The 12,571-nt window shown below is 33.3% G+C and overlaps 4 protein-coding genes across 4 annotated transcripts; 3 read left to right on the top strand and 1 right to left on the bottom strand.

The window, feature by feature from the left end:
• Positions 1–2,807: 2,807 nt before the first annotated feature.
• On the top strand, positions 2,808–4,252 carry LOC126681955 (uncharacterized). The gene is made up of 3 exons (XM_050377509.1): positions 2,808–3,008; positions 3,101–3,181; positions 3,590–4,252. Exons 1-3 carry the CDS (start codon positions 2,808–2,810, stop codon positions 4,250–4,252), a joined length of 945 nt encoding a protein of 314 aa, XP_050233466.1.
• A 1,268-nt stretch (positions 4,253–5,520) lies between these two features.
• Positions 5,521–7,556, top strand: LOC126679956 (uncharacterized). Its single transcript, XM_050374982.1, has 4 exons — positions 5,521–5,798; positions 5,884–5,948; positions 6,288–6,486; positions 6,919–7,556. The coding sequence occupies exons 1-4, from the start codon at positions 5,664–5,666 to the stop codon at positions 7,366–7,368; spliced, it is 849 nt and encodes a 282-aa protein (XP_050230939.1). The 5' UTR covers positions 5,521–5,663; the 3' UTR covers positions 7,369–7,556.
• Positions 7,557–8,330: 774 nt separating this feature from the next.
• Positions 8,331–9,069, top strand: LOC126682926 (protein transport protein Sec61 subunit gamma). The gene is made up of 3 exons (XM_050378705.2): positions 8,331–8,529; positions 8,639–8,754; positions 8,898–9,069. Exons 1-2 carry the CDS (start codon positions 8,436–8,438, stop codon positions 8,752–8,754), a joined length of 210 nt encoding a protein of 69 aa, XP_050234662.1. The 5' UTR covers positions 8,331–8,435; the 3' UTR covers positions 8,898–9,069.
• Positions 9,070–9,100: 31 nt separating this feature from the next.
• LOC126682925 (50S ribosomal protein L27, chloroplastic) lies at positions 9,101–11,060 on the bottom strand. Its single transcript, XM_050378704.2, has 4 exons — positions 10,970–11,060; positions 10,556–10,870; positions 9,496–9,597; positions 9,101–9,414 (listed from the first exon to the last, which is right to left on the bottom strand). The coding sequence occupies exons 2-4, from the start codon at positions 10,853–10,855 to the stop codon at positions 9,232–9,234; spliced, it is 585 nt and encodes a 194-aa protein (XP_050234661.1). The 5' UTR covers positions 10,856–10,870; positions 10,970–11,060; the 3' UTR covers positions 9,101–9,231.
• Positions 11,061–12,571: the final 1,511 nt, after the last annotated feature.

Here is a 12,571-nt window from a genome sequence, read left to right as displayed (position 1 = left end):
GCCAGAAAGGCTCAAGATACCCAACTTTGATAACTTTGATGGAACCAGCTGCCCAGAAAATCATGTCTCAAAATTCTACAACAAGATGATTCTCCTAGATGTTACAGACACAATACTCTGCAAAACATTCCCAGCCACGCTCAGCGACACAGCACAACGATGATACATTTAATGGGCTTAACGCCGGATCAATTACGACATGGAGACAACTAAACCGGGAGTTTGTGATAAGGTCTTTCACAAACATTCCACCGAAAAGAAGTTTGAAGGAACTCTACAGATGCCGACAAGGAGAAACGGAGACGCTTAGAGCATACATTGAAAGATTCAACATCGAAGCAATGAAGATCGAGGACATGAATAACGACACGGTAGTAAAACCCCTGAAGAAAGGCACACAGATGGGAGTACTGTGAGACAAGCTGAGCTCCTAAAAGCCCAAAACTTATTAAGAATAACTAATTATGGTGGCCCAAAAATGCATAAACATGGACGACGCACCAAAAAGGAAGAAGGCAAAGGAGGCACCTTGCAAAGATAGTCGTCCCACTCCCGAAAAGACTATAGCGCAAGTCATCAGAGCATCAGCAGGTACACGTCGTACGAAGACGCCGATCATTGGAGTAACGATTACAGGTCAATCAAATACGACGTCAGGGCCGAGACGTTCACCCCGCTGAATACAACAAGGGAAAACGTGCTAATGTGGGTCAAGGACACCCGAACGCTAATGACCTGGCCAGGGAAGATGATCCATAGAACAAGAACAAGAGATGAAAATCGATACTGCAAATTCCACGATAATTACGGACACGACACAGAGAAATGATACGATTTAAAAAAGGAAATAGAGAGGCTGGTAGAGTCTGGGGCGCTGAGGAAGTTCACGATCCACAAGGAAGAAAAGGAGCATCGAAAAGAAGGAAGTGATAAGGAGGAAAATAAGAAAGAGGAACAAAGAAGGAAATTGCCAGAGTTATCAACGTCATCATAGGAGGAAAAAGCATAGAGGCAGGGAGAAAAATACCAATGGCCGAAATAATGCAGGTGACAGAGCAAACAGGATGAGAGTCGAACACGATGAAGAAAGTCACTTTCTCTGTAGAGGATGGGACACATGTGAAGGGACATCACAATGATGCCTTAGTAGTAGAAGCAATCATCAACAACTTCATAGTCATAAAGCTACTGTCTAACGAAGGAAGCACAGTGAACCTAATGACTTAGGAGGCATGCCAAGGAATAGGAGGCGAGCTGGGGAAGCTTAAACATTGCCTGGTAGCCATAATAGGACTCGGAGGAGCACCCGTTCAACCCAAAGGTCTAGTAGAGCTGATAACAGAGTTCAGGAGCAAGTTGACTAACGCGTTTGCTCGTGTTATCAGACACGTTTGACGCATCTGATGCGTTGGTTGACGCATTTTCTGACACGGGCGGATGTGTCGCACTCTCATTTGGAAAAGTATAAAATGTAAACTTTTTAAAATTTTAGGTGCTAGTGTAATAAGTGACTCTAATTAGTATTTTTATAAAACTTCATTAATATTTTGGGCAGTTTTATAGATTACCCTATTTAAAAACCCCTTTCAGGATTCTAAGGATGCTGAAATTTGGGGAAGTTACACAATATACCCTCTTTTCTCCAAATTTTGCATAAGTACTCATTCCAAAATTTTAATTTCAAGCGGACTTTTGTTTAGTTTTTTTTTTTTTATTTATGCGCTATTTTTCATTTTCCATCTTCTTCTTCAAATGATAGCCTTTCTAATATTTTGTTATGGTGCTTCCTCTTTAACCCATAAATAATTGAGCAGATCTATTCTCTCGGAAAAGTAGGAACCCTGTAAACACCTATTTTTCGGACAAGTAAAAAATGATAAGGAACTGAAGCGTCCAATGATGCTTTCCAGAGAAATCTGTCCGGGTGACGGGTTTTCGATTTGCTTGCTGGGATCTAAGAAGGCGTAATCTATACACAGTTGCAAACTTGGAGGATTAAAATACAATTAGGCGTAAATAGCCCATAAAAGTAATTGTCAGGATTAAAATATTATCATCCAAGGGTGTCGATTACAAATGGTATAGAAGAGCAAGTGGTACAGTAGAATGACCCCAAAGAGTAATACAGGATGCATAATAAAATAGGAGTAGGTTTGTTGTATATATGAAATAGCACGTGTTAATAGGGGACAAAAGACAAAAAAAAATAAAGAGTACCTTTATAAACTGAAAGAGAAAAAGAACTTATAAGTGCAATTTTTTTAGAACAAAGGGTCAACGCGCCATCTAAACTTGTGACACGGGATTATCTAATCCAATTTATACTTTTTTAACAAACTAATTTCAAAACTCTTCATTTCAAATAATCCTATAATTATATTTTTAAAAGAGAAAATTAGCTGTAGTACTTAATTTTAGAAAATAATTCCAAAATAACGGGCTGATGAAATAAATTTGAGCTAAAGGTTTCGTCATTCTTTTAACACGTAATGGGCTTCTTTTTTTGCATCCTATACGTGGCGGGCCAGACCTTTCTGTTTTAAAACAGATGTAACCGCTCCTCCTTTTTCCTTTTGTTCTTCTTTTTGTCTTCCATTTACACTACCTTCTCTATTCAGTTTTTGAAATGCTAATTTTCTGAACATTTCTCTTCTTCTCAGCAGTTTCTTCATTCTCTTTGTCACACGTTTAGAAAATAAATCGTAGTTCTTATCTTGTGCTTCCTTACTTTTAGGCATTTTGAAATTTCAATTTGCTTTTTCATTTTGAGTAACTGCTACATTCGGTTATTCCTCATTCCTTTAAATATGGTACAAACTCAAAGTGCCACTCCTTTGAAGGAAAAAATGAGAAAAAAAACTACTGCAAAAGGCAAGGGAAAAGCAACAGTACCTGTTGCAAAAGCTAAAAGGAAATTAGTTGAATCAGAGGATTCTGATTTCCAAGATGAAATTCCTGATCCAAAGAAACAAAAAACAACATTAGAAGCATCAGCAAGTTCTCCAAAGGTACATGCATTTCTTTTCTTTAGGAATTTATTGTAAATCATTTTTTATTGTCTGATTCTGTATTTTAAAACTTGTTTTTATTGATTTTGTAGAAAAAAGTACCTGCAAAAACTGTTAAAAAAATACTGAAATCTGATGTTATTGAGATCAGTTCTAGACAACAAGATCTAAAGGTATGTTTATTGCTGCCATTTTTTATTTTTAAAATTATTTTTTGTTGTTTATTGTATTCTGCTGTTTGGTTTTGTCATGTTCTTTGTATTATTATATTATATGTATTTTTTGCCTTAGTTAGTTTGTTAATTTGTTTAATTTGAAAAGGTGTTTTTACTTTATAATATACTGTATGTTATCTTTGTTTCTTTTGTTTTGTATACTTTCTGATGTTGTTTATATTTTTTGTATATATGTCTTTTTTCTGTATTTTTGTTGTATGCTTCTATAGTTTATGTTATGTTCTTTTTTGTTTTATTTATGATCTGTCCAAATCTTTGTCTTAGGATTATTATATATTTTTTGTATTTTATAAGTATTTTTCTTGTATACTGTAACAGAAATATTGTTATCTTTTTATAATGCAGCTTTATTCTCCATATTTTGAGGTGGAACAGTATTTTACTACAAGAATCAATCACAATGTGGGTGCTGATGTAATTTCAAATATTAAATCAAATTTGTCTGATCCACAACTGTCTTTTTTTTCCGACACTTGCTTTGGGAAATTTTTAAAGATGAAGCGTTATGATTTGCAATGCAACTTGATTCATGGGCTGTTATTAAGGGAGGTGAAGCAGCCATGTCCATATGAGATGTGGGTTAATGTTTGTGGGAAGATACTGAAGTTTGGACTGGAGGAATTTGTCTTGGTTACTGGTTTGAATTGCACTGGAGAGTCTGATAAGGGTAAATATTCTGATTTACACAGTGATTTGAAAGCTAAGTATTTTACTGGTTTAAATAAAATTTCTAAGAAAAGTGTTGAAGAATGCTTTCTACTGAAAAGATGGGATTCTGATGAAAATGCGGTCAAGCTTGCTGTATTATATTTCATTGAATTATTTTTGTATAACAACAAGTCAGAGAGGTTAGTTTTGAATGCTACTTTCTACTTGGTTGATTCTGGGTTGTTTGAGCAATTTGCTTGGGGGAAAGATTTGTTTGATTGCACAATAGAGTTCTTGAAGAACAGGTTTAAGGCTATGAAATCTGCTCGGTCTTTTAAAGGCTTGACGGATTTCCATTAGCCTTTCAAGTATGGTTTTTTGATCTGGTAATCTGTGAAATTATACTTTTCATCCCATTTTCCATTGTAATGGACGATTAGTGGTATTGATTCCATTTCTGAATTAAGAAGAAAATAACAAAACTATGTAAGTATATAAAGTATACAAAACACATAGAAATATAACAAATACAGAATCAAAAAGGTTGTAATACTGAATTACGGAATACAGAAAACATACAGGAAGTATATTTCAATCACATCCAAATATTATATTAATCAAATTTTATAAGTTATACCGAAAATAGACAGAAGGTATACCAAATCTCTAAAACCACTGAATCTAACATTCATAATGTAAATTATTCAAAATCCAATTTAAAATCCCAAATTCTAGAAGGTATTTTGAAAATAGACAGAAGGTATACCAAATCCCTAAAACCACTGCATATAACATTCATAAATTAATTTATTCAAAATTATATTGAAATTCCTTAATTCTAGAAGGTATTAAAAAAATAGACAGAAGGTATACCAAATCTCTAAAACCACTAAATATAACATTCAGAAATTAAAAAAATACAGTCAACATGATGAAAATAATGCAAATAATATAAGCATATAGAGATTATACAGAAAATATACAAAATTAAATTAACAAAATTAAATAAATAAAATAAGAGGATCTAATTCAAAATCTGTATTGATTTCATCTCTAAAATCAATTTGTTTTACTTTTGCTGAAATCAAATCAAAAAGTAAAACGAATTGATTTCAGCGGACAAAATCGTTTTGATTTCAGCGGAGCTGAAATCAAATAAAAAACGAATTGATTTCAGCGGAGCTGAAATTAAAATCACCTTCGTTATTCAGATCTGATAATTGAAAAATCAAATTTTGTTGAAGAATCACCTTCTTTATTTTGTTATTTCAGATCTGAGAGACAAATTTTAGAGACAAATTTACTGTTGAGGAGAAAAAGTTTGATCTCAGAAAATTGATATGTTGGGATTTTGAGCTGAGAGAAAATTTGATATGAAAAACACGTGTTGGTTGAGAATTATATTACAAAATAAGTGCTAACTTTTATTTAGGAATCTAATTAAGTGTTGTCCCTAATTAATTTTATCTTTCCGTAATTATGGGATTATTTTTCCCTTTTCCTATATTTTTCATTTTTTCCCTTTTTAAAACGCGTAAAATACAAGTGTTTTAAGAGAAGCCCATAATATTTTGGGCCGGTAGATTTACAGTCCAAACTTAAAGAATTATCAGTTAGTTACCTCCCGGTTACCATTCCAAACCAGTATAGTTAAGAAACCGTCTCGGGCAGTTCGTAACGGTCGATTTCAGTTTAGTTTTGAAATCAATTTGAATCTAACAAAAAACAAAAACTTGCAAATCCTTAAACTGTAACAGCAAAGCGATCACCCATGGCTATGGTAGTAGATTTAGATACAACAGGAGAGTTAGGGTTTCCGTACTGGAAACCAATTCGTCGACGTTTTGAACCTGAATCTCCTTTCTTTTCTTACGGCAACATCGAGAGAGAACTCCTCGCCAAACAGGTTCAATCGATTATAATTTTCTGCATTTTTTTAATAGTTTCTTCCAATTATTAAGCACTTATTTATGTATTTGATATTATTTCAGGTTGCTCTGGATTTGACTCAAAATGAAAATCCCCAGTTGAAGAATTTAATTGATGAAGATGACAGGTATTAAAATACGTAGTACATACACTTTATTCAATCAACATGTCCTGTTTCGGAACTGTCTCGGACACTTGACGTTTCCAACACCATTTCGCCCGTGTCCAAGTGTTCTGTGCTACCTAGAATTACAGCTTTTTTTTTTCACTTTCAGTGAGTTATATGGTATGTGAAAGATATAGGTGGTAGAAATTGATTGAGAGAAATGAATTCAAGATATGATCTAGAACATGGTTTAGTTATATTATCTGTTTATGGTTAATTGTTATTGCTACAGGAAAATGCTAGGGTTTATATATATGTTTCATGTATGATGTTTTTGATGCCGATGTTATTGATGAACAGGGAGGTTTTCTGTCCGATTGTTGGATGTGGTGCGCGCTTGACATCTTTGGAAGCCTTTGAAGATCATTATAATGCACGGCATACTGCTTCATGTTCAGTTTGCTCTAGAGTTTATCCAACTTCGCGCCTTTTAAGCATCCATGTATCTGAAGCTCATGATTCGTTCTTTCAGGCTAAAGTTGCACGGGGATATCCCATGGTATTTTGAATCAATCTACGAAATTTCTCTAATGTTTCATTTGATTTTAGTTTAGCACTTCTACAGTTAGAACAGAACTTATGTTTGTTAATTTGCTTGATGCATGGTTTGCTTACTTGCAACTCCTATAGGCAGTTTGTATGAGATTGCATCATAGATCTAGTCATTATCAATGCCTTCTCACTTCTTAATGAGATATAAGGATCGCTTGTAATAAAGAAAGGAAAACAAAGGTGGAAATAGAAACCGAGTGGGATTATGCTCTTGGGTGGGTACCAGTTGCTTATGATACTATGTTTTTCCTGGTTTTTGGGTTCCGGCATGTGTGTCCAACTGTCTTATAATCATAAAACTTATTCACTTCTACAGATTTTTACACTTCTTTGTTCCGACAAGTATTTTGTTTCCTGAAACTGTGCTCTCATGTGACAGTATGAATGCCTGGTGGAAGGATGTGGTCTAAAGTTCATCAACTACAAGAGTAGGCAACGGCATTTGATGGACAAGCATAAATTCCCAAGTACATTTGAATTCTTACAAAAGGCCCGGTCGTCCAAGAAAGCAAGACAGAAGCAGCAGCATAAACGGTCAACACCAAAGAACAAAGAAGCTTCAAGTAAAATGGACGTAGAAGGTGAAGCCCTTGATGGCCTCATATCACGGTCAACCCCAAAGAATGAAGAAGCTTCAAGTAAAATGGACGTAGAAGGTGAAGCCCTCGACGGCCTCATATCAGCTGTTTCGAGATTAAGCACCTCAGATTCATCTCCTTCTTCCATCAATTTTGGTCGTCGCCACAATCGTGGACTCACGTTTGTCCCTCGAGCTGTTCAGCGAGAAAAGAGCACACACAAACCGCAACAAAGAGAGCCAGCCATCTGATATGTAAATAACTCGCATTAAGTATGCAATTAATTCAAGCTGTGTAAGATGTCAATAGCATTATATCAGAAGTTGAACTGATGGTATGAGCATTTATTTGTAGAGAGCAGACAATTTTCTGTTCTATTACTCAAAATCTTTATTTTCTTACGTTGAAAAATTGGATGAATTCAGTGAATTACTAGTGATTTTGATCTTTTTGAGACCTCTCTCCCCTCAGGGCTGTATTTAAACATGTAACTTTAAAAACTCTCTAAATCTTAAATAAACACGCAGTTTCATAGGACTAATTTGTCAAACTAGAAAAAAAACGAGCATTCTGCATTCAAGTTCAATTAAAATGTAGGGGGGCTATACGGTTTTCTTATAAATCTTTTGCAAAAGTACAATTTTTTTATTTCTTGATAAAAATATGTTTTTTTAACATCTATCAAAATTTCACCATTCAATAATTCACCCAAATCAAATTTTTATAAATAAAAAATAGCTATTCTTTGTAAAAAAAAAAAAAAGAGTACTAAAAAAGAGGTATTAAGTGAGGTCACGGGTTTGCACTGTACTTATATATGCACCGTTTAAAATTTAAGGTCAGAACATTGCCTCCCGCAAAAGACCTATCTAATTGGAGTGAAAATTAGTGTTGAATTTGATAATTGTGGTCAAACAAAAAAAAAGTATATATAAACAAAACAAATATGTATTCCTTATTGAAGTCCTATTAGAAAAGTAGAGTGTTTATCCCACACAACCGTTGCGCCGCGTCATTTTTAAAACAAGCCAATGAGGATTTGCGATAGGGAATTTTTTAATTATTACTTATTTTTTTTATTATTAATTTTTTCACATGGCTAGCGTATGATTGATTTGTTGCACGAATGACATGGTGTAACGGTTGTAACTAATAGTTATTCAGAAAAGTATTCGTTATTCAAGTCCAATTTAGTATTCCGAATTCAAAACCAATTAAGATGTAAGCGCCTATATATTGAACATTCTTCAATCTCTTAATCAACATCAGTATCATCCACAAACAGAGCTCAACTTCTCAGTAAAAACTAAACCAATTAATGGAGGCAATCGACTCAGTGTTTGATCCACTCAGAGAATTTTCAAAGGACAGCATCCGCCTCGTCAAGCGCTGCCACAAACCCGATAGCAAAGGTTTTATAATTGTTACTAATTTATTATCATCATAATTTCTTGTATTATCTGATTGTTTTCAGTTTCCGATGACTAAAACTGCGTCGTTTCTTGTTTGTTGTTGCTGCAGAGTTCACAAAGGTGGCGGTTCGTACTGCGCTAGGATTTGTAGTGATGGGATTTGTTGGGTTCTTTGTCAAATTGATCTTCATTCCGATCAACAATATCATTGTTGGATCCGGTTAGGTATGCTCAATGCTTTATTAACTTTTTTAATTCGTGTTTTTATTATTATTGTCTTATTGCTTTAATCTGCTTAGTTCTACTTTGTGCTAGTTCATTCTGAAGTGATTTAGCATATCTGATTAATATTATTAATAATGTTGCAGGTGACAATGGATTGCTCGAATGCGATAATGACGGAAACCTTTTCTTTTTTGGCATAGGAGTGTGTTGGTTATAAAGTTTTACGTTGCTTTGCTTATTTGTTGTTTATACAAAACTACGAGATCGAAATCCAAAATTTCGGATACTTTTGTAAGGATATTCAATTTTCTGTTATCTAGAGGTATGATCAGATTTTTCTTTCAAATTTGTCCATCAAATCGTTTCAGATTGCTTGCATATTAATTCACAAACAATGAACACATCTAAGAAGCTTCAAAAATAAACAAGAGATGCCACTAAAGTAAACAATAATTTTACATTAGAATGACTTTCAGATCAGCAGGCCGTGGTGTTGTTTTCTGAAACATCAACATTGGAAGCAAGTACTAGTTGTGGCTGAGCAACATAGCCTTCCTTTCTTGCCTTCTTGCGTTCCCGTTGCAGCCTAAAGTTCTCCCTCTTCCTTGCCCGATAGCTATTGGGATTCTCCGGCTGAATTTCTCGTGGATAAACACTTATCTGCCAATTGCATATTATTAAAATGTTAACTTAGAATCTAGCTTTATGAGTCGCGCTATGAAATTCTAGAAATTACACAACCTTTTTCCTGTCCGGTCCATACTTCTCAAATTTTACAAGTCCATCAATCAATGAGAAAATGGTGTGATCCTTGCCGAGCCCCACATTCTTCCCAGGATGGAACTGAAGATATTGTCACAACAATAGCACAAATTATCAAACTCAAACACATGAAAATGGGTAGCATGTACCATCAGTTGTTGACATGCTCTTAACTTTGGAATTTCATATGCAATAAATAAGACAAACGAGTCCGTAAAGCTAATGATTGGCGTGTATAAAGTTCCCATAGTAAAAATAATGTTAAAATCCTCATAAGATCATGGTTTTCTGCAAGCAAGTGAAATAATACTAACAAAAGCATTGTATGATTTTTAGATTCTGTGTTAAGAATTCAAAATTCAACAGAAAAAATGAGATTATCATCTCAAGTAATTTGGTTTACAAGCACAATAAATCATGTTACTCAGAGCTTGCTAGTCAAGCTCTTTCTAGTTTTAATCGGAATACACTTTGCAGAATCCCATAGAATGCAGCCTGTTTTTAAACCATAGATTTTAACTGTAATCTCAGTCAGCAATCCCCATAACTTAAATTTCTGATTACACTGTCATCCAGCATTTTAAACACATCGTTGTTATACAATATCACAATCGCAGGGCCCTTAAAGATTGAATTGAACGAAAATGTGCAGAGTTCTATATTCGCGCGTTTCGTTTCCAGAAATACTACTGAAACTCAAAAACTTTATATCTTTAACATAAAAATATTATTTCGCCGTTTCCCTCATCAGTAATTTCCCGTTTTAACGTTTCCATTTCTGTCCTAAAAACTTCAATTTCGTTCAAATGGCCTTCATGTTCATTGAGCGAGACGAAATTTCATATTCAATCATGCCAATAATTGTTTAACAAAAATCTATGTTGCCAACTAAGACCAATTTTGTTTAGTTTATCACTGAAATTAAAAAACAAGATTACAAAAGCTAAATGAAACCCTAAACCTAAACCTAAACCAAGATTATAGAGAAAACTTAGCTAATTACACAAATTAAAAATAGTTCAAAGATTGAGAAATTCACCTTAGTGCCGCGCTGGCGAACAATAATAGCACCGGGTTTAGCAACTTGGTCACCGTAAATCTTAACGCCGAGACGTTGGCCGGGAGAATCACGGCCGTTCTTGGTACTACCAGCTCCTTTCTTGTGGGCCATTTGAATGGTTAACGGCAACGGAGCTTTTCTTAACGGAAACGAAACGGAGTTTCTTGAAATAGGAAAATTGAGAGAGGCTGTATCGCCTTTGAGAAACGAAGAAGAAGAGCTTAATGATAATCCTTTGAATGAGCCTATTAAATTGAAACTAATTGCTGTTGCCGCCATTGTTACTCTACTTACCTGAAAATTCAAAGCAAATGTAAATTAAAATTTAATTAGAGTTTAATTTTTTTTTAGTAAGATTCAGATTTTTTTTTTGTGGTTTGTTGAAGAGCTTACAGTGAAGCAGGGAGTGAAGGAGATGAATAAAAGAGGTGAGAAATGTTCAGAGCTTATCTTTGAAACTGGGAAGTTCGCACGTGCGGATTTTATTGCACGTGCCGGTATAGGAAGACATAAGTGATCAAGATCAACTCTAAAAACACAATAAATTTGAATTTAATCTCCAACATAAATCAAATTAAACGAGTTCTTACACAAGATTAAATGAATATTTTGTACATGTAAAATATTGATTTATTATTCTATTAAATTATTGTTTTTATATTTTCAATTTAAATGTATGTTATATTATTTAATTAGTTTTCATATTTTATGGTGGAAATCTTTTAGGGTTATTGATTTAAAAATTATAAACTTAAACATATTTTGCAATTTGAATACGGAATTTTAATTTTGTAATTTAATACATGGAATATCATTTTTTTACGATTTCAAATACCGAGCAATTTTCTGACAAAAATTTACTGATGTGGACACCAGAAACAGTTTTCTAGTGTCCACGTCATCAGTTTTTAGCAAAATATTATTTGGTTTTAAAATTTCAAAATAAACTGAAATTTATAATTTTTTTAATCAATTATGCTAATATATTTATTCACAGAAGATAAATTTTCAATTATTACATTGATTTTTTAAATTGAATTTAAGCCTACTCAAATAATCTAATTTTAAAAATTATATTTATTCAATTCAATCTTGAAGTTTGCATTAACTCCAATTCGCCTTTGGATTACACCTCTAGTAGAGGTTCATAAAATTGAGCCAAACCAATTAGCTGAGTTGAATTAAAAATATATATTTTTTTTGTTCTATCAAAATAGTCAAGTTTTTCTAATTCAATTTAGTATTGATCAAACCAAACAAATTATTTAAATTCAATTGGTTTGTTTTATTTTCATTTCAAATAAATTATTCAACATGCACGCACACACACGCGTAAGTGTGTGTATTAAAAATCTAGAAATATAATAAAGTCTGCAAAATATAAGTTGGAATATATAAACCCAGCAGTCGACATTAAAAATAAAATTTGACTCTTCATATTTGTTGATCTCTTAACAAAATTAATAAAATTGTCATAAAAATATAAAAACAACTTCCTGTAATTTTTAATTATATCTCCGACGTACGAGTAATCCTCAATCCTCAGTGTGCAATAGAAAGAAAAAGGAAATTATTCTCAAATACAACCTTGCAAGACATGTGACCCCTAATCTAAGAAATAATATCCCAATACCATTAATGCTATGCACTCCAAAGATGGAACCAAATGAATTAGCCACAACACAACTCGTATATTTAGTTGTTAATAGTTTATGGTTATTCATATTATCAAAAAAAAAATAGTTTATGGGTCCTTTTGAAGTGGTCGGTAGAGGCGACAATAATATTTTAAGTTTTGTTTTGTGCGGTTTTAATTGTATTTTGATGTTTTATTTAATTATGTTGATCATCGGTTAACTGAAGATTGTGTAGCGGTTGTCTGAGTTTTATATTCAAATTTTCTATTGAATCGAGGTTGTTGGTTGTAGTATTGAAATATATTTACAAATGAAACACATTGAAGATGAAAGCTGTAAAGGTGTAAATGATGATCAG

Source organism: Mercurialis annua, linkage group LG5, assembly GCF_937616625.2.
Source record: "Mercurialis annua linkage group LG5, ddMerAnnu1.2, whole genome shotgun sequence".
NCBI classification, from domain to species: domain Eukaryota; kingdom Viridiplantae; phylum Streptophyta; class Magnoliopsida; order Malpighiales; family Euphorbiaceae; genus Mercurialis; species Mercurialis annua.
The sequence above is the reverse complement of the archived record's forward strand: the minus strand, read 5'-3'. Positions and strand labels throughout refer to the sequence as shown.

Excerpts from the sequence above, each read along its gene's own strand:
- LOC126682926 (XM_050378705.2), top strand. The coding sequence starts at position 8,436 with ATGGAGGCAATCGACTCAGTGTTTGATCCACTCAGAGAATTTTCAAAG. Across the intron at positions 8,530-8,638 it reads CCACAAACCCGATAGCAAAG|AGTTCACAAAGGTGGCGGTT; the intron begins GTTTTATAATTG and ends TTGTTGCTGCAG.
- LOC126682925 (XM_050378704.2), bottom strand. The coding sequence starts at position 10,855 with ATGGCGGCAACAGCAATTAGTTTCAATTTAATAGGCTCATTCAAAGGA. Across the intron at positions 9,598-10,555 it reads TTCGCCAGCGCGGCACTAAG|TTCCATCCTGGGAAGAATGT; the intron begins GTGAATTTCTCA and ends CAATATCTTCAG. Across the intron at positions 9,415-9,495 it reads ATGGACCGGACAGGAAAAAG|ATAAGTGTTTATCCACGAGA; the intron begins GTTGTGTAATTT and ends TGCAATTGGCAG.
- LOC126681955 (XM_050377509.1), top strand. The coding sequence starts at position 2,808 with ATGGTACAAACTCAAAGTGCCACTCCTTTGAAGGAAAAAATGAGAAAA. Across the intron at positions 3,009-3,100 it reads CATCAGCAAGTTCTCCAAAG|AAAAAAGTACCTGCAAAAAC; the intron begins GTACATGCATTT and ends TTGATTTTGTAG. Across the intron at positions 3,182-3,589 it reads CTAGACAACAAGATCTAAAG|CTTTATTCTCCATATTTTGA; the intron begins GTATGTTTATTG and ends TTTATAATGCAG.
- LOC126679956 (XM_050374982.1), top strand. The coding sequence starts at position 5,664 with ATGGCTATGGTAGTAGATTTAGATACAACAGGAGAGTTAGGGTTTCCG. Across the intron at positions 5,799-5,883 it reads GAGAACTCCTCGCCAAACAG|GTTGCTCTGGATTTGACTCA; the intron begins GTTCAATCGATT and ends ATATTATTTCAG. Across the intron at positions 5,949-6,287 it reads TTAATTGATGAAGATGACAG|GGAGGTTTTCTGTCCGATTG; the intron begins GTATTAAAATAC and ends ATTGATGAACAG.